Source organism: Crocodylus siamensis, chromosome 4 (assembly GCF_052110815.1).
Source record: "Crocodylus siamensis isolate JL-2025a chromosome 4, ASM5211081v1, whole genome shotgun sequence".
NCBI lineage: Eukaryota > Metazoa > Chordata > Crocodylia > Crocodylidae > Crocodylus > Crocodylus siamensis.
The window spans coordinates 56,921,912-56,943,140 of record NC_143398.1 but is presented as its reverse complement, the minus strand read 5'-3'; the positions used below and the strand labels follow the sequence as shown (position 1 = coordinate 56,943,140).

The following is a 21,229-nucleotide window of genomic DNA, read 5'->3' as shown; positions in this document are numbered from 1 at the left end:
TCTGAGTGTTTGTTTGGTGGGCTATGTGTGTTTGGGGCATGTACTCTGAGAAGCTGGGAGTGATTGCTGATTGTTGAGTGATTGGTGAATGATTGCTGCGTGGGCCAGACTTCCCCAGTCGACCAGGGTGCCATGAACAGGGACTGCAAACAAGGTAAGCAGGCCAGTTCCTAGGACAGTTAATGGGTAGTAGTTAATGGGTAGTTAATGGGTAATAGCATAGTCTATTACCATACAATGGTGGGGATGTGTCCTACCCCACGGCTTCCTGTCTTGGCCCCAGCTCATGCTCCATCCCCATCTCCACCTCACACCACTGAGGCCTCCACCCAGATGGAGCCCACGGTTCTGGCCTCCACCCAGACAGAGCCTATGGGTTCAGGCTTTGGGGGCTGCCTGGCACGACTGCCAGCATCTGGGAATGAAAGCAAGGGCACCCCTGTTTGTGGGGTATGCTCCCTAGTGAAGTCTCTAGAGTGCCAGTTGAAGGAGCTCCAGGCAGAGGTGAGCAGGCTTCCCACCATCAGGGCCCACAAGCAGGAGATTGATGATCACTACCAGGCCCTTCACCTGAAGAACATAGAGGCAAGAGCACACAAGCCCATTAGCCAACAAGGAGACCGACCTAGAATCCCATTCTGGAGTTGCCTGGAAGATGGTCATCTCTGGACCCAAAGCATGCAGCACCAAGGTTACTCCTCCCCTGGAACTGAGAAACAGGTATGCACTTCTCACAGTGCCAGCAGAGTCATCCATAGAAGCACCAGCTGTGGAGGAAGGAAGGCAGCCAGCCCCCACAAAGAAGAGAAACAAGGTCATTGTGGTGCACAGCTCCCTCCTGAGGGGAACTGAGGGAGTGATCTGCCACCCCAACCCTCTAATCTGTTACATCTGCTGCTTCCCAGGGGCTTGCATCTGGGATGTAGCTGAAAGGACCCCAAAATTTGTCTGGCCCTCCAAGCACTACCCCATGCTCCTCATCTATGTGGGCATCAATGACATGGCCAGGAACAATCCTAGCCGGGTCATGAGAGACTACAGGGCTCTGGGGACTGTGGTCAAGGGGTCAGAAGTGCAGGTAGTTTTCTCCTCAGTCCTCCTGGATGTAGGTCATAGGTACAGGAGGGATAGATACATAGAAGAAGTAAACAGAAGACTATGGTGTTGGTGCTATTGTGAGGGCTTCAGTTTCTTCAACTATGGCAAACACCTCTGGGACTTCACGCTGTTGGGAAGGGGTGGCATCCACCTCATGCCAGAGAGGAAGAAGCTTTTCTCAGCTAGAATGGTGGACCTCCTGGGTAGGGCTTTAAACTGAGATTGCCGGGGGATGGGCCATCAACCACTAGCACAAGTCTGAAAATGACAACCTCAAAACCAGCATCCCAGGGTACGATAGGAAGCTTTCTCTGACACCAGGCAATGGACAGGTTATTCCACAGCTCACCCAAAAGCCTATAGCCTAGAGCAGGCTTAGTTCCCTGTAGTCACCCTGTAACACCAGAAGTATGGGAAACAAGCAGGAGGAACTGGCCCTCCTACTAACCAACAACCAATACAATTTCATAGGGATCATAGAGAGCTGGTGGGACTGCACCTATGGTTGGACCACAGGCATATGGTTGGACCACAGGCATGATCCCTCTATATAGGAGGGATCATGTTGGGTAGAAGGGCAGTGGAGTTGCTCTCTATGTGAAGGAACATTACATCTGCCTAGAAGTGAAGATCAGAAACAAAGGAAGGCAACTTGAGACCCTCTGGGTCAAGATACAGGGAGAACATGGGGAAGGGGATTTGACCATAGGAGTTCATTACAAACTTTCAAACCAAGAGGAACAGCTCAACCAGGAATTCTCTGGAGAACTGACTGTATGCTCTCAGAGCATGATTGTCATAGGTGACTTCAACTATCCAGACATCTCATGGACTGGAGCACTTGGCTAGATCCAGTCACTCACAAAGCTTTCTCACTTGAGTTGAGGAGCTCTGACAAGAAGCCTACAGGCCAATCCAGGGCAAGGCACTCCTAGACTTGATTCTAGCCAAAGGAGACAATCTAGTGAGCGACCTGAGGATCAAAGGGAAACTGGGTGACAGTAACCATGAGATGATTACTTTCTCCATCCACTGTAAGTCAGGGAAATTGGCTAGTAAAGTAGAAATCCTTGATTTTAGGAAAGCCGACTTCTGCCAACTTAGGAGATTGGTTGATGTGGCCCTGCAGGAGCATTGTTCGATGAGGAAGGGGGTACAAGAAGAGTGGTCATTCCTCAAGAACATGATCCTAAAAGCTCAAAGAAAATCCATTCCCTTTCATAAAAAAGGCAGCAAAAGGGCTGGGAGACCCCCTTGACTCAACAGGGAAGTCATGGACATCGTGAAATTAAAAAGGGAAGCCTACATAGGATGGAAGTTAGAAATAACTACTAAAGAGGAGTACTCAGCAGCAGCCTGCACCTATAGGGAGCAGATCAGGACAGCAAAAGCACAAACTGAATACAGATTGACAACCAGAATCAAGGACAACAAAAAGTCCTTCTTTAGATATATATGAAGTTGGAGAAAAAATAAGGGAAGCATATGATGAATGAAATGGGATGGCTGATAACCAACACTCAAGGCAAAACCAAACTCCTGAATGAATACTTCACATTGGTATTCCACCAGTCCAAGGGTTTTAGCCTGCTTGACAAGATACAGGATTGTCATGGTGGGGGTGACCCCCCCCCACCATTGTTGGCATAGATATTGTGGGAGAGCACTACAAAGGCTAAATATCTAGAAGTCAGCAGGACCAGATGAACTACACTGGAGGCTGCTAGAAGAACGGGCTGATGTCATTGCATGACCATTGACAAAGTTATTTGAAGACTTGTGGCACTTGTGAGAGAAGAGTGGAAGAAGGCCAATGCAGTGCCTATTTTTAAGAAAGGGAGGAAGGAGAACCAGGACAACTACTGGCCAATCAGTTTGAGCCAAATCCCTGGTAAAATCCTGGAGAAAATTATCAAAGAATCCATTACAGACAGGCTAATAGAAGGCAGTATTCTGAAGAATAGCCAACATGGCTTCATTACAGGCAGATCATGCCAGACCAACCTAATTTCCTTCTATGATCAGGTTACTCACCACTTGAGTGGGGGAAATGAGGTTGATATCATATACCTGACTTCAGAAAGGTCTTTGACTTGGTCTCTCTTGAAGTCCCCATGAAAAAATTGGAAAAATGTAGCCTCAACTACTTTACGGTCCATGGTAAGACCCAAAAAGTATTGATTAATGGAACTGAGTCATCATGGCGGAAGGTAACCAGTGGCATCCCTCAGGGTTTTGTACCTGGACCAGTGCTTTCCAACGTGTTCATTAATGATTTAGATTTGGTTATTAAAAGTGAACTAGCAAAGTTTGCTGATGACATCAAACAATGGAGGAGCATGGTCATGCTTGAAGACAGGCTGGCAATATAGGCCCAACTGGACATGCTTTTGATGTGGGTGAACCTCAACCTGATATCATTTAATATGGAGAAATGTAAAGTGCTCCATCTGGGGAGAAATAATTCACAGCACACTTACAAGCTTGACAGTGCTACACTTGCTAGAACCTCTTCTGAATGAGACCTGGCTGTCGTGATAGACAACAAAATGAACATGAGTAACCAATGCGATGCTGTTGCTGGCAGAGCTAATCAAACACTACCAAGGAACCTCAAGCAAGGTTAAGTATGTCATCATCCCACTCTAGTTGGCCTTGGTAAGACTGCAGCTGGAGTTCTGCATCCAGTTCTGGGTGCCACACTTCAGGAAGGATGTGGAGAAACTTGAGAGATTCCAAAGGAGGGCCACACACATGATTAGAGATCTAGACACCAGGTCATATGAGAAGAGGCTAAAAGACATGGGACTGTTCAGCCTGGAGAAGGGAAGAGTCAGAGGGGACTTGATGGCAACCTATAAGTATATCAAAGGCATACATCAGGGCCTGGGGGAGCATGTGTTCACCAAGGCCCCCCCAGGGAAGGCTAATAAATAATGGGCACAAGCTGATTAAAGATTGCTTCCGGCTAGATGCAAGGAAAAACTTCTTTACAAATCAAATACTGAGAGTTTGGAACAGGCTTCCCCCAGAGGTGGTACTCACCCTGGTGATCTTCAAAAAGCCTCTTGATGGCCATCTTGCAAAGGAGGGCTGGACCCAATGATATGTAGGTCCCTTCCAGCCCTTAAGAACTATGTAGATAGTGACACTTTATTTTGAACCTGATTAGTCAACTCCACAGTAAAGCACATGTGTAGATGTACCCACTGGGAACTGATTAAGCCTGGGGTGGGAATGCAAGAAATGAAGGTTACAAAGTAGGGGTGCACTGATAAAGATTTTTTTGACCAATGCTAATAGCTGATTATTAACCAGCCATAGTGGTTGATACTGATCTGATAACCAATTTACAGGTATGCAGCTGGGCAGCGTAGAGAGCAGCACACTGCAGGCAAGTCTGTGGAGGAGAAGGGGCATGAGGGAAAGAAGAGATGTGGAGGGGGCAGATCGAGGCCCTCACAGTGAAGGAGGAAGTGGAGCAGGGGCTGGGGCTGAGGGTGCTGCCCAGCCAGGGTGGTGAATGGGACCTGGGGCTTGGGCGTGGAGCAGGACAGAGCCATGGGTGGCTCATCCAGGGGCTCAGTGTCCTGGTGCTTAAAAATGGCTGCAAAGGTGCTTGAACTAAAGCTCATTAAACAAGCTTTAGTTCAAGTGCTGCCACCACTGTTTTTAAGTGTGGAGACACTTTTAAGCAGGGCAGAGCTGAGCTAAGTAAGGGTGGATGTGGGCTGCCCACTATGGGCTCAGGGCTCTCTGTTCTGCTGCCTTTGGCCTGAGAGCCCCATGCCAACCACACATCCGCTGCCTGCCCAGCCAGTGACAGATTAAGATTTACTGGGGCCTGGGGCAAAAAGAAAAATTGCAGGCTTCTCACCAGAACAGGGCAGGTTCCCTCTGTGACCACCAGGAGGCAGTGGCTGGGTCCACCCAGCCTTCTTGACACATCTGGGTTGAGCCAGGGGGCATGAGCACTTCTGAGGTGAAGGCAGCCGCATCCCCAACCCAGCCCAACGTCTTCACACAGTGGGTCTCACACAGCTGGGTCTGCGATCCCGCAGCACTGCAGGACAGGTTGGGGCTGGGGCTAGGGACATGGGCTCTGTGCCACCCCTCCGCTGGCCTCAGCAGGGGAGGGCTCTCACTTCCCATCCTGTCCCAGCAGCGCTGGTGCTGGAAGCAACCCACAGGTGATGGAGAGTAGAAGTGAGGCCTCCCATGGGGCCTCCTGGCAACAGGTATCCCTGGGAAGTTACCACCACCCACATGGAGCCCCATGCCCACCCCTAGCCTCTGGCCCTGGCCCAGCTGGAGGGAAGGAGGACTGCGCTGCCTACCCCAGGTACCCCTGGCCAGGATGCCTGCCTGAGCTGTGCTGCCCCTGGTACCCCAGGGGGCACCTGATTGGCAGGGACCCCTGGGCCCAAGCCCCTCAGGCCCGTGCATTAATCTGGCCCTGCATCTGGCAGGGGGGCACAACTCACTGCCCCCACTGCTGTCAGGTAGGCAGCCAGCAGACAAACAACTGGTGAAAAGCTCCTGAGGGAAATGCATCAGAGTGGAGAGCCCCAAGCCCACAGCAGGCAGCCCACATCTGCCACATGCACAAATCTAGGGGGCATATGCCCCCCATGCCTCCCCTTGGGGTTGCATGCAGTAACAGGGACCCAACCCCCATACTCCCTGGATGAACCGCCCACAGCTCCATCCCACTCCTGGCCCCAGGGCCCATTCACTACCCTGGCTGGGCAGTGCCCCCAGCCCAAGCTCCTTCCCCTGCCCCACTCCCTCCTTCACTATGGGGGCCTTGATCTGTTTGCCCCCCAATACCCCTTCCCCTCCACACACTTACCTGCATGGAGCTGCTCTACCTAATCATGTACAGCCACGCAGTGTCTGGGGGCCACAGCCAGAAGGCATAATTAATTACATTTATTGGTGAATACTATCAGCTACACCAACAAAAAGAAAGCCAATAGGTGATAATGTAAATTTCCCTTTTATCGGTGCTAATCCCATATGCAACTGATACATTGGTGCACCTCTATTAAAAAGTCCATTCCACTAGTTCCTTACCACCTTTATATAGCACTTCTCTGGAGCAGGCTGAAGTAGATAAAGTGAATGAGTAATATGACATATGAAAATGATATATCATCAGCAGAAAGCTCTTTCTTTCTCCCCTCTAGATGGCTCCTACTTCTTTGCAGGTGCTGAAGCATTTCACAGATTTTTACCATTATCCACTGGCAATTCCCTGATTACCCATCTGAAGAATGTGACTAATAGTTAGGGAACAATGGTTTGGTCTTTACCACCAGTGTTGTTTATGCACTCTTCTATATTCATATTTTATCTATCTTATATTTTAGCTTTTTTATTGTAAGACAGCCTGAACCTTTTCTGGGGAGAGTGGCATATAAAATCAAATAACCAAATAATAAATTCCTTTTTTAAATAGCAAGGAACCTCTCCTGGAGCTTAGTTCAAAGCCCAAAAGTTAATGTGCTCTTCCCCTGGTTCCATCCAAACCTGAACTGTGAGAGAGTAACAACAGATGCTCTCTCTTAGGAACCAGTGTGGGCTTTGCTGTCAGGAAGTGGCTATATGGGAATGGGAGGTGGCATAGCTCCCACAGAGATCCTGTATGCATAGCTAACATTGAGCTTCTCTTCTGTACTCTGCTTGATCACTACTAGGCTCTGTTAGATGGCATATCTGGGAGTATGGGCTACTACACTGTATACTCCCATAGAAAAGAGGGTCAGGTTTGACTTTCCATTAGTGCTAGAAATATTCTCTCATAAAATACATATATTTTTGTCTGTGGGGTCTTATTTCAGTGTTCGCCCAGCTGTGCACTTGATTACCAGCAGAGGATCACATATTGTGTTGGAATCCATGCTATTCAGAATAATCGTGCCTTTGGTCTTCGACCTGTAGCATATCGAGAATGCCCAGTAATACCTTCCCATCACATTTATAAATGTGATGTCAGGGGATGTTCACACACAGCTACTTGGAAAGTGGGGAAATGGAGCAAGGTGAGTGTTAATGTGCAAGCTAAGCCACCATAGCTTCCTCAAAAACAAAATTCATCAGAACAAATTTACAGATATTAATTTTAATGATTATTTTCTTATGAAATAACTTTTGGTTGTTATCTGTGTATAGTGCTCAGTGTTTTGTGGAGCGGGGATAAAAGAAAGAAGAGTAGAATGCATGACTGAAAATGGATTATCCAGTGACTTGTGTCTTTCACGTTTAAAACCAGCATCAAGGAAAATCTGTCATGCAAAAGAATGTAAGAGACTAGATGCTCTCTTTGATTGTTTTTATAGACAAAAACCTATAATTATTTTTGAAGCACAATGATTTGCCAAGTAATTGCTATAATGCGACTCTGCCAACAAAATGTTGATATGGTTTGTTCACTCATTTTAAGGTGAGACTCTCATCAGCTGCAAAGAAATCCAAATTAAAAAAAGACTTAAAAAAGACGGTGAATATTTACTTAACATAAAAGGAAGAATGATAAAGGTATTGCTGCTAATTTATATGATGGGATATTTGTGTGAAACAAAATTTATTTTTTATATTAAAAAAATGCTAATATGCTGTATCTTCTTTTTGAGATATATTGTTGGGGCATGCAGTCAGAGAATCCCAAAGAATATGTAACATTGGTTAAAGGTGAAGCAGACAACTTTTCTGAAGTATATGCATACAGGTACAAAAGACTTATTTTCAAAGTTGGTGGTTTTCTGACCTTGAATTCTATGTCCATTCCTCGAAAATAAAAGGGGCTTTTCTTTGGGAGAACACAGTCCTGGAAATGTAGTCATAGTAATATCATTAGAAATTTATATGCGCCTGCAGTAACTGAGCATACCAATATTTTATGATTTCAATAGAAGAGACACTGGATTATTCTAAGACTGCAGTTGGCCCAAAGTAGATGGAAGTCTTACTGTTCAGCAGTTGTATGATATTCTGTTGGTAAAATATAATGATCTGATTGTTTATCAACCTGGTACTACATATTAGAAGTAGACTACAAACTAATGTATTCTCTTCTAGGTTACAAAATCCATATGAGTGCCCTTTCAATGGCAGCAGAAGGCAGGATTGTGAGTGCAGAAATGACTACCTTGCAGCTGGCTACACTGTTTTTAGCAAAATAAGAGTTGACATAATCTCTTTGCAAATTAAAAGTAAGTATTTATGTATTATTATAGTAATATAATGATATAAGAAGCCTCTTTCACAGTTTGAAATGGTAGTAACTACTGTAAATGCACACTTAAAAACCAATTATGCCATTTAAATACAACCCCCACGCCCTTCTAAATTTTAATGGAAATATCATACATAGCTTCAGAGGTTCAAGCCTTGAATTTTCATGGGAGTCTTACATACTCATGCATAATTTTCAAATAGTGGAAGCTATATATCTGTATTTGTCAAGAACAGAAATATCACATGGAGGTCACATGGATTTGTTTTTGTTTTTTTTAAATCCAGAAATATTGAGGGGCCTGTCAAAGCTCCTGCTTTTTAATTTTTTTCTAAATTGGTACAGAGATGGTTAGCCTCATTACCCTGAAGTCAGACTGAAGGTAAGGCAGGGTGGCCCCTTATACCTAAGTGCCAACTTTGTTTTTTGCCACTGGGTGCTTGTAGACTTCAAAAAATAAAAAAAACCACAGCACTTTACTTTTAATTCAGTGTGTTCCTGTGTCAAGCCCCACACATGCCCAGAAGAAGCAGCATTTTTCTTTTACCCGGCTCTGCAGCATCTCTAAAGTTCAGTCACTTCAGCAGGGCTTTTATCTTATAGCTGATTGAATCAGCTTTAGCTAAAAGCACCAAAAAGTCCCACTTAATTGCCCAATCTGTATAGACATTGCAGAGCCAGGTAGAAGTAACACACTGCTGCTTCCAGTAAAGTGTGTTTTTTGTTTGTTTTGGTGTTTTGGGTTTTTCTGGTTTTTTTAACATCTGCAAGTGTGGTTTTGTGGGTGCTGAGCGCCTGCTAATTTTTTTTGGTGGGTGTTTAAGCTCTGGAGCATCCACAGAGTCATTGCCTATGCCCTTAGATATTGGGTGGTCTAAAGAAGCATGAGTTTTCCAAGGTTGCAACCTATTTCATCAGATGCTACAAATGGTCCATTCTTAGCATTTGACAAAGTAGGTTGTAAAATTTAATGTATTGTTCCTAGGGTGAAGATAGGTTGTTGTCTATGACAGATTCTCCTCCTCTGAACCATTTAGTCTCTAAGGCAATGGACAGGCATTACGTTTGTAATGCTACACATGCTTTTTTAGCACTGCAAAAACATAAGCATACAGCTATTCAAGTGGTGAATAACAGTGAAAACATGGCAAAACCACCTCTTTTAAACAGGAACTTCTTGGCAGCGTGAAGTTTCCCAGTGCTGTGTGTAGCACCTATGCAGTTAATGCTATAGGGTATGACTCAGTCCTCCAGCATCCCAGAAGTCTTCCCCCTCCTAATCCTACCATTGTTCCAGGGAATCTATATCTGATTTGACACTACTCCATCATACTTGCCCCAGGATAAGAGACTCAAGCTCATGTGCTTCCACACTGACTTGCTTCAAAACTGAATAATTGTCATGTTTGTTTACTAGCTACAGACCTTCTCTTTGCTCAGACTATATATGGAAGAGCTGTTCCTTTTGCGACAGGTGGAGATTGCTATAGTGCTGCCAGATGCCCACAGGTATTTACTGGGGTTTTCTCCCAAAAAGTGTGCAAGAAATCATCTATTTTAATATAAATTTTAGATAGTAGATGCAGTCGTGTCTATCTGTCTGTCTGTCTCTCTCTCTCCAGCATTTGATATGAACCATATAGTCAGAGACAACCCAGGTAGGGTGTGGGGCCTGGGGCAAATCAGCCTGTGCAAGGCCCCACCCCTGGGTGCAAGGAAGCCGGCAGCAGATTCGGCAGCAGGGGAGGGGTGTGCCAAGCAGCTGGCCATGCTGGATTCAGCAGTGGATTGGGGGCAGGGGGGGACTGCTGAATGGCTGGCTCGCTGGCTGGCCGGCCAGCCGTGAAACCAGCAGCAGTGTGGAGTCACTGTGGCCTCTCCACATGTCTCTGCGGGGCCTCACAAAGTGCGGGGCCCAGGGCAGTTGCCCCAATTTGCCCCCCCCCCGGGACAGCTATGCATATAGTATATACCAACAGTGTTCCTAAAGCTTTCCTTTTCTGTGACCCCATAAGAAGTCTCTTTTCCTAGCCCTTCTCTTTCTTTCCCCTTTCTTTAGATCCCCTTTGGGGTAGAAACATCATCTCTCTCTATTTTCTCTATCATGATTTATGTGGCACAAAATATTCACTTACACAAAGAGGGGCAGAGCTGAGATGTAGATGTCAACATTAGCCAGCCACTAACTGCTTGGCAAAAAAAAAAAAAAGCTTCCCAACAAGTATTTGGGATAGCCTTTATAAACTGGGGAACTCATGAATGACACCAGAAAGCACCATGAAAAAAGCAAACAAAAGTCCAGCAGTCTCAGGTGCAGAAGGGTGCCAAATATCATCCATTAGCCTCAGTAGCATAACGTAAGATGGGCAAGCAAGAAAGCGTTCTGTGAGGGGGCCACCTCACTCTCATTACGTGCTTCATGTGCACTTTCCAGCAATGGATACATTGCAGTAGCACAGGTGGTATGTGTCATGGAGTACAAGCCACTCTGGGAATGATAGTCTTGTAGAGCAGCAGTGGAGTTCACTGCTGCTGGTGGAAGGGGAGAAATGACCCTATAATCAACAATTTTTTGTCCTCCCAACATGGGCTATGGCAGCAAAAAAAAAAAAAAATGGGGTGAGTTTCCTTCCAGCAGCAGCAAACTCTGTCAGTACAGAGAATTGCAGTTCCCAGAATGCCTTTCCATGATATACATGGCTGCTGCTGCTCCTTCATGCTGCCAAAGTTGAGAAAGAACTGCTCTTGGCTCATTCTTTGCACATTATGCCTCTTAGCCTAATCACAAAAACATCCTGTGGATAGGTTCAGCATGCTAAATACTAAAAAAATTAAAAAATGCTCTATGGCTTAATCCAATACTGTTATCAGTGTGCATAACTCCATTCAATTATATCTATTTGTGCCAGTAGGAATGTGATCCATAATAATGGTTGGAAAATGAGTCAGCTAAGGACGGACATATTTTTAGATGCGAGTACACATCTATGGGAGATATACTAAAATGAATGCTCCTGGTTTCTTTCCATGGACGTGCATCACTTTCTTCACACTCAGTCTTTTGAATCCTAAACCTGAACATAATGCATGACAGACAGCAGCTCTAGCATCTGTATAAGCTATTTTCATTTATTGCTACAACATGACATCACTGCAGATGAAGTCACTTTATGAAATAAGTATAGAATAGGACTATGGAATAGGTTGATATAATTTGTATGAATTTTCTCCAGATGCTTTTCATCATAAAAGAAATGTCTTCCACTTCATTTGGTACTCAGAGTGCCACCTTCCCCATACATATCAATGTGTGTCAGCATAACAGGATCTGGGTGCTTATATGAAACTTGGACAATATACAATTGAGTTTTCATTAAAAGTTTTAAGCATCTCTGTTAATACTGGAAGCAAAGTTTGGATGGTTTGTATATATCATGAGAACAGCAAGGCAAAAACAGCCCCATCTGAATAACTATAGCACTTTGCATGGGATTTATTTTTAGTAAAACTTAAATATGAGGATCTGTGAAGTTCTGTATGTGCACACTGGCAGAAACTTAGACACAGGGAAATTTAGGATCTACTAAGTTAGATGGCACCCAAGAATCTGAGCATTGCCTTAAATGTCAGGCATAGGCTCCTAAAATGGCAAATAGTCACTGTGGAGCTAGCTCTTATTTCATGACACTTCATAGTTTCATAGTTTCTAGGGTCAGAAGGGACCTAAGCAGATCATCAAGTTCGACCCCCTGCCATGGCAGGAAAGGATGCTGGGGTCAAACGACCCTGGCTAGGTGATTGTCTAGCCTCTTTTTGAAGACCCCCAGAGTAGGGGCAAGCACCACGTCCCTTGGAAGTTGGTTCCAGATCCTAGCCATCCTGACCATGAAGTAGTGCCTCTTGCTGTCCAGCCTGAATCTACTCTCAGTCAGCTTATGGCCGTTATTTCTTGTTACTCCTGGTAGTGTTTGGGGGGAGTAGGGACTCCCCCATTGCTTGCTAGTCCCCCTTGGCAAGTTTGTAGGTGGCCACCAGATCCCCTCTCAGCTTTCTCTTGTGGAGGCTGGACAGGTTCAGGTCCTGTAGCCTCTCCTCATAGGGCATACCTTGTTGCCCCCTGCTCATGCAAGTGGCCCTCCTCTGGACCCTCTTGATGCTATCCACATCCCCCCTGAAGTGCGGCATCCAGAACTAGATGCAGTACTCCAACTGCAGCCTGACCAATGTCACATAGAGGAGGAGTATCACCTTCTTGGACCTGCTCTTGATGCACCTATGGATGCATGACAAGGTGCCGTTAGCCTTCCTGACTGTGTCCCCACATTGGCAGCCCATGTTCATCTTGGAATCAATAGTGACTCCAAGATCCTTTTCTGCTGACAAAAAGGGAGTTCCACTGCCTGTAGGTATGGTGCTGGTTCTTCCTCCCCAGGTGCAACACCTTGCACTTGTCAGTATTGAAACCCATCCTATTCTCATCCTCCCACCTCTGTAACCTGTCCAGATCTAGTTGTAGCCTGTTCCTCTCTTCTAGTGTGCTTACTTGTCCCCACATCTTAGTGTCATCTGTGAACTTGAACAAGGTGCTTTTCACCCCCTCGTCCAAGTTGCCAATGAAGATATTGAACAGTGTGGGCCTAAAGACTGAGCCCTGGGGGACCCCACTGCCCATGTCACTCCAGGTCAAAAATGACCCATCCACCATCAGTCTCTGAGTGCAGCCCTTGAGCCAATTAGTGATCCATCTGACTGTGTAGGCATCGACACCACAGTTGCCTAATTTTTTAATGAGGACGTGGTAAGAGACAGTGTTGAAGGCCTTCCTAAAGTCCAGAAAGACTACATCCACCATGACACCTGTGTCCAAGGCTTTTGTGACCTGGTCATAGAAGGCCACCAGGTTGGTCTCAGAGGACCTGCCTCTAATGAACCCATGCTGATTGCCCCTAAGCATAATCTCCCCTACTGGTCCCTTGTAGATGTGCTCCTGGATAATTTTCTCAAAGAGCTTCCCCAAGACCAAGGTAAACTAACAGGCCAATACTTTCCTGTGTCCTCTTTCCTCCCTTTTTTGAAAATGGGGACCACATTGGCCCTTTTCCAGTCCTCTGGCTCTTCACCAGAGCACCACAAGTGCTCATAAAGTTGTGCCAGGGGTCCTGCAAAGACTTCTGCCAATTCCCTCAGCACTCTGGGATGGAGATAGTCAGGACATGCTGATTTGAACATGTCTAGTCTCTCCAGAAGTTTCCTGACTAGGTTATCACTGACCCTGGGCCTGGCTGCACCTGCCCTGGGTCAGTCCAGATTCCCAGTGAGGGAATTTCCCTGTCCCTGCTCAGAAAAATGGAAGGAAAGAATCTGTTAAAATCTGATCAATATTCCTACATAACACTGCTTTATAAGTTGTGTTATGTAGGAATGTATTCAACTAATCCTTTTTTAAATTTACATCTTTAGTTAACTACCTTGCTTGTCCTTGTGCTGAAAAGCCCTAAGAAATATTTGTTGATTTTGTGATATTAAGTATTTTAAAATTTTTACATAAAATATGCGCTTTGTCTTCTTTTTTCTTGACAGGGACAGTTCAGCATTAATTTAGCAGGTACTGGACTGAAACTATCCAATACAGCTAGATGGATTGCTCAGGGCAATTATGCAACTGTTGATATACACAGATCCCAAGTAAGTAATATTGTACATTCTTTGTCCATAAGCCTTTCTGCTCACATAAAAAGAGAGCTGTACAGACATTTAAAAGATCTGTTGCAAAAGAGAACTGGCTCTTCTGTAAGAAGTTCAACCAGGTACTTACAAAAGAAGATTTCCCCACTCCTGATCTAACTTGAATGCCACTTCTCTTGAGTGTGGAGGACACCCGCTATCCTAGGGGTGGACAATTATTTCAGCTGGAGGGCTGCTTCATGAGTTTTGGTGAGCTATCTAGCTCTGCAAAGGTAGCCCCTCCCCTTGACAGGTGCCCTGCCGCCGATCACCATCTTGGTACCCAGAGTCCCTACTCCTAGCCCCTACCCCCTGACCTTGTCACCAGAAGTCCCTGCCCTTGCCCTGGAAGAACTCTTTTTTGGAAGGGCGTTTGCCATCTTGGAACCATAACACCCCCCCCCCCAACTTATATACTAAAAATCTAACATCCACGATAACATATTTTAATTTAATTTTAAAAAGATGTTTTTGTCCTGATTTGTGTGTGTTTGCATCGTGTATACAGAGGTGGTGGCATAATAGCTCAAAATAAAGTCTTACTCTTGTCTATTGTGGGAGGTGTAGAGGGGTGAGCAGGAATGGTTGGGTGGGTATGGAGTTTGTGGGGGGCTCTGGGGATGTGTGGATGTGGGTGGGTATGAGGGGCTTGTGGGGGTGTTTGTAGGGATGTGTGGGTAGGGATGGGGTTTGTTGGGTGTGTGAAGGGGAGGGTGGCTGGGGGTATGTGTGGGGGGTGCAAGTATTTGTGTGTGGTGGGGTGTGTATGGGTAGTAGTGAGTGGGGCTCCCCCCAGAGACCCAGGGGTATGTGTGGGGTGCAGAGGAGTGTCTGTGGGGGGTGCGATTGTGTGTGTGGAAGAGTGTAGTAATGGAATTTCTGGGGTAGGGTTTGATGGTATATTAGGATGTGCATGAGAGCCCTCCCCCGCCATGTGCTCCCCTGAGCTAGCCAGCACCTGCCCCCACCCTGCAGCAGCCCAAAGCCCATGTGCTCTGCAGTGTCTCTGTGCCATCCCCAGCAGTGCACAGCCCCAGCATGCCCCATGCCCGCTCCAGACTAACTCCAACAGGAGCGGATCAGCTAGAGGCCCACACAGCCCCAACCCAGCCCCCACGCCTGCTCCACACCATCTGTCCATGGTATATCCTGCCACCCCCTAGGCATGCAGCAAGGCTCGGGCAGCTCCCTGCTGGACTGGCTTTCAGCCTGGAGGCAGGAGTGACAGTGCAGGGCTGCCCAGTGCAGGCTCCACATGGCTGCTGCAGGAAGAGTCAGGCAGCACTGAGGGGGTTGGGCCACTTTTCCCCCCAGGCCGAGCACACTTCTGACTCAGCAGCACTGCTGCTGCTGCGGCTGTTCAGTGTGAGCAAGTGAGTCTGCAGCAAGCATGGGGTGGGTCAGGACTGTGCGCAGTTCCCATCCAGTACTATGGGGCTGGGGTCAGCAGCTGCCACTGCCTAGAAAGGCAGTCCAGTGGGGAGCTGCCCCACCCCCACTGCATGCCCAGGGGGCAGCAGGGTACATCACTGTGGGATGATGCCTGAGCCAGGGAGGACCAAGGGACCCACCACAGGCTGGACAAAGCCCCTCAGCAGGCACAGGCTGTATTCTTCCCACCATTGAGCTATCCTATATTCCTCCCTCCCATCCAAAGAAGTTGCAGGGGAGGAAGAGCACTGGTTCCCTGATAGCCTGTCCTGGGGCAAGTTGCCCGGGAGACATGGGGACCCTGCCCTGAAAAATGCCCTCCTCCTGCTAATCAAATGATTGATGGGGCAGCTTCTCCTTTGGGGGGAACCCTCCTGGGACAGAATGTGACAATGTGTCCACCTCTGCCACCAATCAGCTGATTCCCCTGCCTAGGAGGAGGGTAGGCTGTTAATTGGCAGTTGGCAGCTGCTGAACAGCAGCAGCTGCCATAAACAACTGGAGAAGCATTCCAGCCCCAGGAGAATGCACCCCCTTCCCCATCCCACCAACCAGCTGACTAGCAAAGGGTGGCGGGGAATTTTCCTGTGGAAATCTTATTGCTGTGGCTCTGCAAGCCAAGAACTCTCCTAGGAGTTCCCCCCTCTTCTCATACATGACACCAGGGGGTCACAGCACAATAGGCATGCAGGCACCTGGCAGGCTTTTCTTGCTGCCACCTCAGAGCCAAGGTACTACATGCAAGCAGAGAGAACCCCTTGGGGAGCTCCCCACTCTGTACTTGAATCCCAGCTGTGGGATTTCCACATTCTCCAACATGGGGGCTCATCTGCAAGCAGGGGTTTCTCTCAGGATAGGGCCCCTGGAGCCCTGGAAGGGGCAGGAGACTGGCCCTGGGGGACGACAGCCCTGGCAATGTCTATTAAAACATCTGTGAAGGGCATCAGCTGTGCCATGGCTGATCATGCTCCAAAGAGGAAGTCTGTTTCCCACCCAAGACTGCAAAGTTTACTACACAAAGTTAATCTGCAGTGTGGTTTTAGAAAGTCTTGCACTCTCAGGGTGCAAAATACAAGGATTTTTGGCCCTTAGAGCACTTTTACTTGTGCTCTGGGGGGTGGGGAGAGGGGCAGCACTTTAATTAGAGCAGCTCTGAAAGCCATTCTTATTAAAGCACCACAGTGTCTCATATCAGCATCCCCATGCTTAAAAATGGTGGCAGGGGTGGTTGAACTAAAGCTCACTCAACAAGCTTTAGTTCAAGTGCCCCCGCCACCAATTTCAAGCATGGGGACACTGATGCATGAGATGCAGGAGGCTGCTGGAGTGTAGAAATTGCCATGCTCCAGCAGACTCAATTAATCGAGTCTGCTCCAATACACTGTAATTACAGCGTGTTAGAGCAGCCTCCACGCTCATGTACAGGCACCCTAGGTGTTTATGTTAATATGATCTTCTCTGTGACACAGTCTTCTTATGTGTGATGTATTAAAGATTCTGATGACTCAGAACATTAAGGAACTGAATTGTGTAGCTGGTACTTCAGTAGGTTTTTGTGATTGAGATCCCTCTATTTTTGCCTCTGTAATTTCCAGGATGGTACTAAAATATATGGAAGATGTGGAGGATTCTGTGGAAAATGTGTCCCTAATGCAAGCATTGGTCTCCATCTTCAAATACAGTAAAAATTGTGCTATGGTCAATGCATCAAAAACAGGAAACTCTGTCTTTAAGGTGCAAATTGTAGGTGCTATAATATTTTCAGTTTTTCATCTCTGTAATGTTTAATTAATTCTAAGAATTCTGTCATGTTTTCATCAGTGTTAATATCAGGGATGCATATTATTGTTTTATCATATGTTTGTGAGCTAACAAGTACATAAATAACAATCATAAACCCCCAGGTTTTAACAAAGAGGCATTATCTTAATGTACAGTATATAAAAACAAATAAACTGCACTGAGGTTACTACTATGGGTAACATCTTAAACTGGGCCATAATTGTAGTGCTGTACTTGCAACTAATCAGTGCAAATTTTTATGAAGTGTTAAATAAAATACATATGCTGTACTGGTTGTGTCAATCAACTATATTAAAATGTAGAAAGGAAAAATTATTGACAGGGACTAATAATTTCAACTTCTTTCAGCTTTCATGAAACCTGCTGGGCATTATGATCTGCCAAAAATTGACATCAAAAGAGTACAAAAGCAATATACTTTCTTCTGATACAGTTTGTATAGGATTTTATGTTCTTATGTCATTGCAAACTTTTTATTCTCTTTATTTTTGTGGTGCTAAAACAGTAGTAGTAGTTCTGGAAAGAGTTCTGTAGTCCCCATAGAAAATGTTTAACATCAAGACACAGTTTTATTGTGGGTACAAGAAAATAAGGAAACACATTTTTGGACATCTTATTTTAAAAACCCTACCTCTCAGCCAAGTATACTGTAAAAACAGTATATTGCGTGTGTTGTATGATTTTTATATGCAATTTTATAAATACATATATTTTCCTAAACTTTGTCCATATACTTAAGATGTTTTACTTCTAACTGGCCAATGGTATATAAATGAAAGCCATAACTTGATTTCCTTTCACATCTGGAATTCCCATTGACTTGAGCTTATCAATTTCAGATATCATCTAATTGTTTGATTTTTTGTTTGTTTGTTTGTTTAGAAGAACTCCAAGTCTAGAAGCAGGGAAAATATGTATAGTATAAAGTTATCCTGGTTAAGGGAAATTCTCAGGTAATCAAAGTAACACTTTCTTTGGGCATAACACAACTCAATGGGTGCATCTACATGTGTGCTTTAAAGATATTAGCCTATTTTAATGCACATTAAAGCATCACAAAGAACTGCTCTTTAGCTAATGCCCGTTCAAATAGGCTCATGCACATTTTTCTAGTACCTCTCAATGGAGATACTAGATTTAATGTGCATTACCTAACGCATATTAATGAAACTGTATATACACCCACTATGTACTAGATAATTGTAAGTATTTTTCTTGGTAATACCTGCTCTGTAAACCAAATATCAACTAATGTTTATGCATCAGTACCATTGGTAGTCATATGGCAGCTATATTTTAATTTACCAACAAAATGTATCCATGAATCAGTAATACAGATAAATTAAAAACTATATTGTATCACAGAAATTTAAGCATTTACTTTTAGATAACACATGTAGGTAATTATTTTGTGATCTCTGTATCAGAAAAGTATTTTTGCACTATGTGCCTCATATCAGTTGTAAACATTAATAAGAAATATATAACACTATTTTCCTAGAAATGTTTACATTTATTAAAATCTTATAATTTATAAAATATTTATATAATAAATATGCTTGTGTGATTGACATTTGAGTACCTTGTGTTTTTTTCATATCAGTGACTTATTTGGAATTTCAATTAATTTGTTTAGCTTCGGAATAGTTAGTCAGCATTATCTGAACAGAAACACAAAGTTCTGTAGAATAATACTGAAATAACTGCCACAAAATCAGTTTTATATGTTGTACAAGCAAAGAATGGGAAGTAAATGAAACTTACTTTTCAATTTTTTTTAAATATGTTTTAAAAAATAAACTCATTTTTGCATTGGATGGATTAATGACTGAATCCTAAAACTTGTAAAAAAACCACCCTTGTAGGCATTAAGGAAGGCAGAAAATTAGTGGCATGTCTATGAAATATTAATGGGGCAAAGACCTTACTGTATTTGGTTTTATGCTGCTGCCTTGAGGGGTCAGGCCAATGCTCAGGATCTCAATATTGTGCTGTTAGACAGGAGGGCATGGTGTACAACTGCACATGCACACATAAAAATCAATTAAGCACACACTCACTAGGTGCATACACCCCTATTAGGCATACACACTCACACTACCAGCTCAGGCACATACACTATACACCCCAAAAGTTAGACACAGATCACTAATTTGTATATCATGCACACAATACCATATACACACACACACTCACACTAGAAACTCAGATACACACGTTCAAAATAATTAGTCTAGGTTCACTCACACTACACACACCAAATTTAGACAGAATCAGTTACCACCACCTACACATTCAATACACATATGCAGATTACTAATTCATATACCACACACAATATCAATCTATATCTATATATGTGTATTCACTAATTTACACACATACCACCAACCTACACATACACATAAGTGAGTTCCTAAGTTGGGTATTGTGATATGTTTGTATGTATATGCTTGGTGTACTTGGGATACCTGGAGAAAGATTAAGGTAAGAAAGTAGAAATGTAGAGGGTTAAAGTTACCAGGACTGGGATTAGAACTGGTAGACTACCAGGGCCTGGACTGGAGAACTGAAGCTCGGGGGTTAACTTTAGGTTATTGATCTTAATTGATTAAAAGACAACACCCAAAGCCTGCAAAACAGGGAAGCATGCTGGCATAGAGTCTGGGACTGGAGCCAGAGCTATGGGGGAGCTGAAAAGGTAGATGGGGAGAGGAGGAAAAAATGGGACTAAAGGAAAGTGTGGGTGTTAAAGAGGGGCTCTAGATGTGGGGAGCCAGAGGATGGCTCCAGGGCAGCTAGAGAAGTTGCAGAAAGCAGCAGTAGGTGCTGGGAGCTGGAGAGAACTGCAGAACAGCTAATAGGAACTGGGAAGCTGCAGGAGGTGGGGGGAAGCCTGAAAAAAGAGAGCAGCAGAAAAATCACAAGAAAAGCATCAGGGACAGCAGGAAAGCAAGGAGAGGCTGAGAGGTGGCAGAAAAAGGGTGATGGAATTGGAAGGAGATGGGGAAACTAGCAGAGAGGATGGGAACTGGAGCTGAGAGAGAGAATGAGGTTGGAATTTAAGATAGGGAAGGGACTGGGATTCAGTAAAACATGACCCAACTTGGGGTTGCAAATGACAGTGGTTTATTGAACAGCGGAGATGGTGACACAATGCCAAATTGGTTCCCTTGCACCCACGCACACCCCCCCACATGCCCCCCCCACACATGCACACAATGGCAGCAGGGGTTAGAGAGGCTTGGTACAGGGGCTGAAGTCCACTGAAGTCCAGGAGGAGAGAGAGAGAGTCCAAACTGTAGGAGGAGGTATGCAGGGAATATCTACCTATTTAGGCTGGAAGGGGTCCTTGTCCAGTAGATGTTGTCCAGAGAAGGTCGCCAGCAGGGCCTCTGGGGTGGATAGGTGACGTGAAGCTGCTCTGGTCCAGGTGGAAATGGCGTTCCCCTGGGTCTGTCTTCACGTCTCTCTTTATAGGGGCAGACTGTGTGTGACCCTAGTGACAGGAGGAATGCCCAGGCAAGGTTCAGCCCCTGGCGTACTGAGCATGTGTGCTCTATGCAGAGATATGCAGTTTTGGGTGTCTGTAATGGTGGGGTACAGTGATAGAGTTGCTGGTTCTGCAGGGTCTTTTGTTTTTCAAATGCTGGTCTTGTCTCTTTTCCTGGGTGAGGTCAGTGGTTCCTGGATGAATCAATGCGAGGTGATGGCCCAGTCATTACAGGCCATTCAGTAGAGGCCTGCTGCCATTGTATTTCAATCATGCCCAATCATTCTCATTCATGGGGAACCAAGTTACATGGGTGAGGTACAATGAATCATATTGTTGCAACATGGGATGCCCAGGCAGAGGACAGATGGAGGCTTGACATATAAAATGGAAACTTGACATGACTTTGGTTCACTTACAAACACAGGCCTAAACCATACAAT

General features: G+C 45.2%; 1 protein-coding gene across 2 annotated transcripts in view; it reads left to right on the top strand.

Annotated features, from left to right (window-relative positions):
• The window catches only part of ADAMTS20 (ADAM metallopeptidase with thrombospondin type 1 motif 20), a 178,580-nt gene extending 159,716 nt beyond the window's left edge, over positions 1–18,864 (top strand). For both annotated transcript variants that reach the window (XM_090042352.1, XM_090042353.1), the window contains 8 exons: positions 6,942–7,142; positions 7,273–7,402; positions 7,544–7,638; positions 7,734–7,828; positions 8,179–8,312; positions 9,753–9,844; positions 13,916–14,020; positions 17,086–18,864. In XM_090042352.1, coding sequence (XP_089898478.1) covers positions 6,942–7,142; positions 7,273–7,402; positions 7,544–7,638; positions 7,734–7,828; positions 8,179–8,312; positions 9,753–9,844; positions 13,916–14,020; positions 17,086–17,175 — 942 coding nt within the window. In that variant the 3' untranslated portion in view covers positions 17,176–18,864. The remainder of the gene's footprint in view (positions 1–6,941; positions 7,143–7,272; positions 7,403–7,543; positions 7,639–7,733; positions 7,829–8,178; positions 8,313–9,752; positions 9,845–13,915; positions 14,021–17,085) is intronic.
• The last annotated feature ends 2,365 nt before the right edge of the window (positions 18,865–21,229 follow it).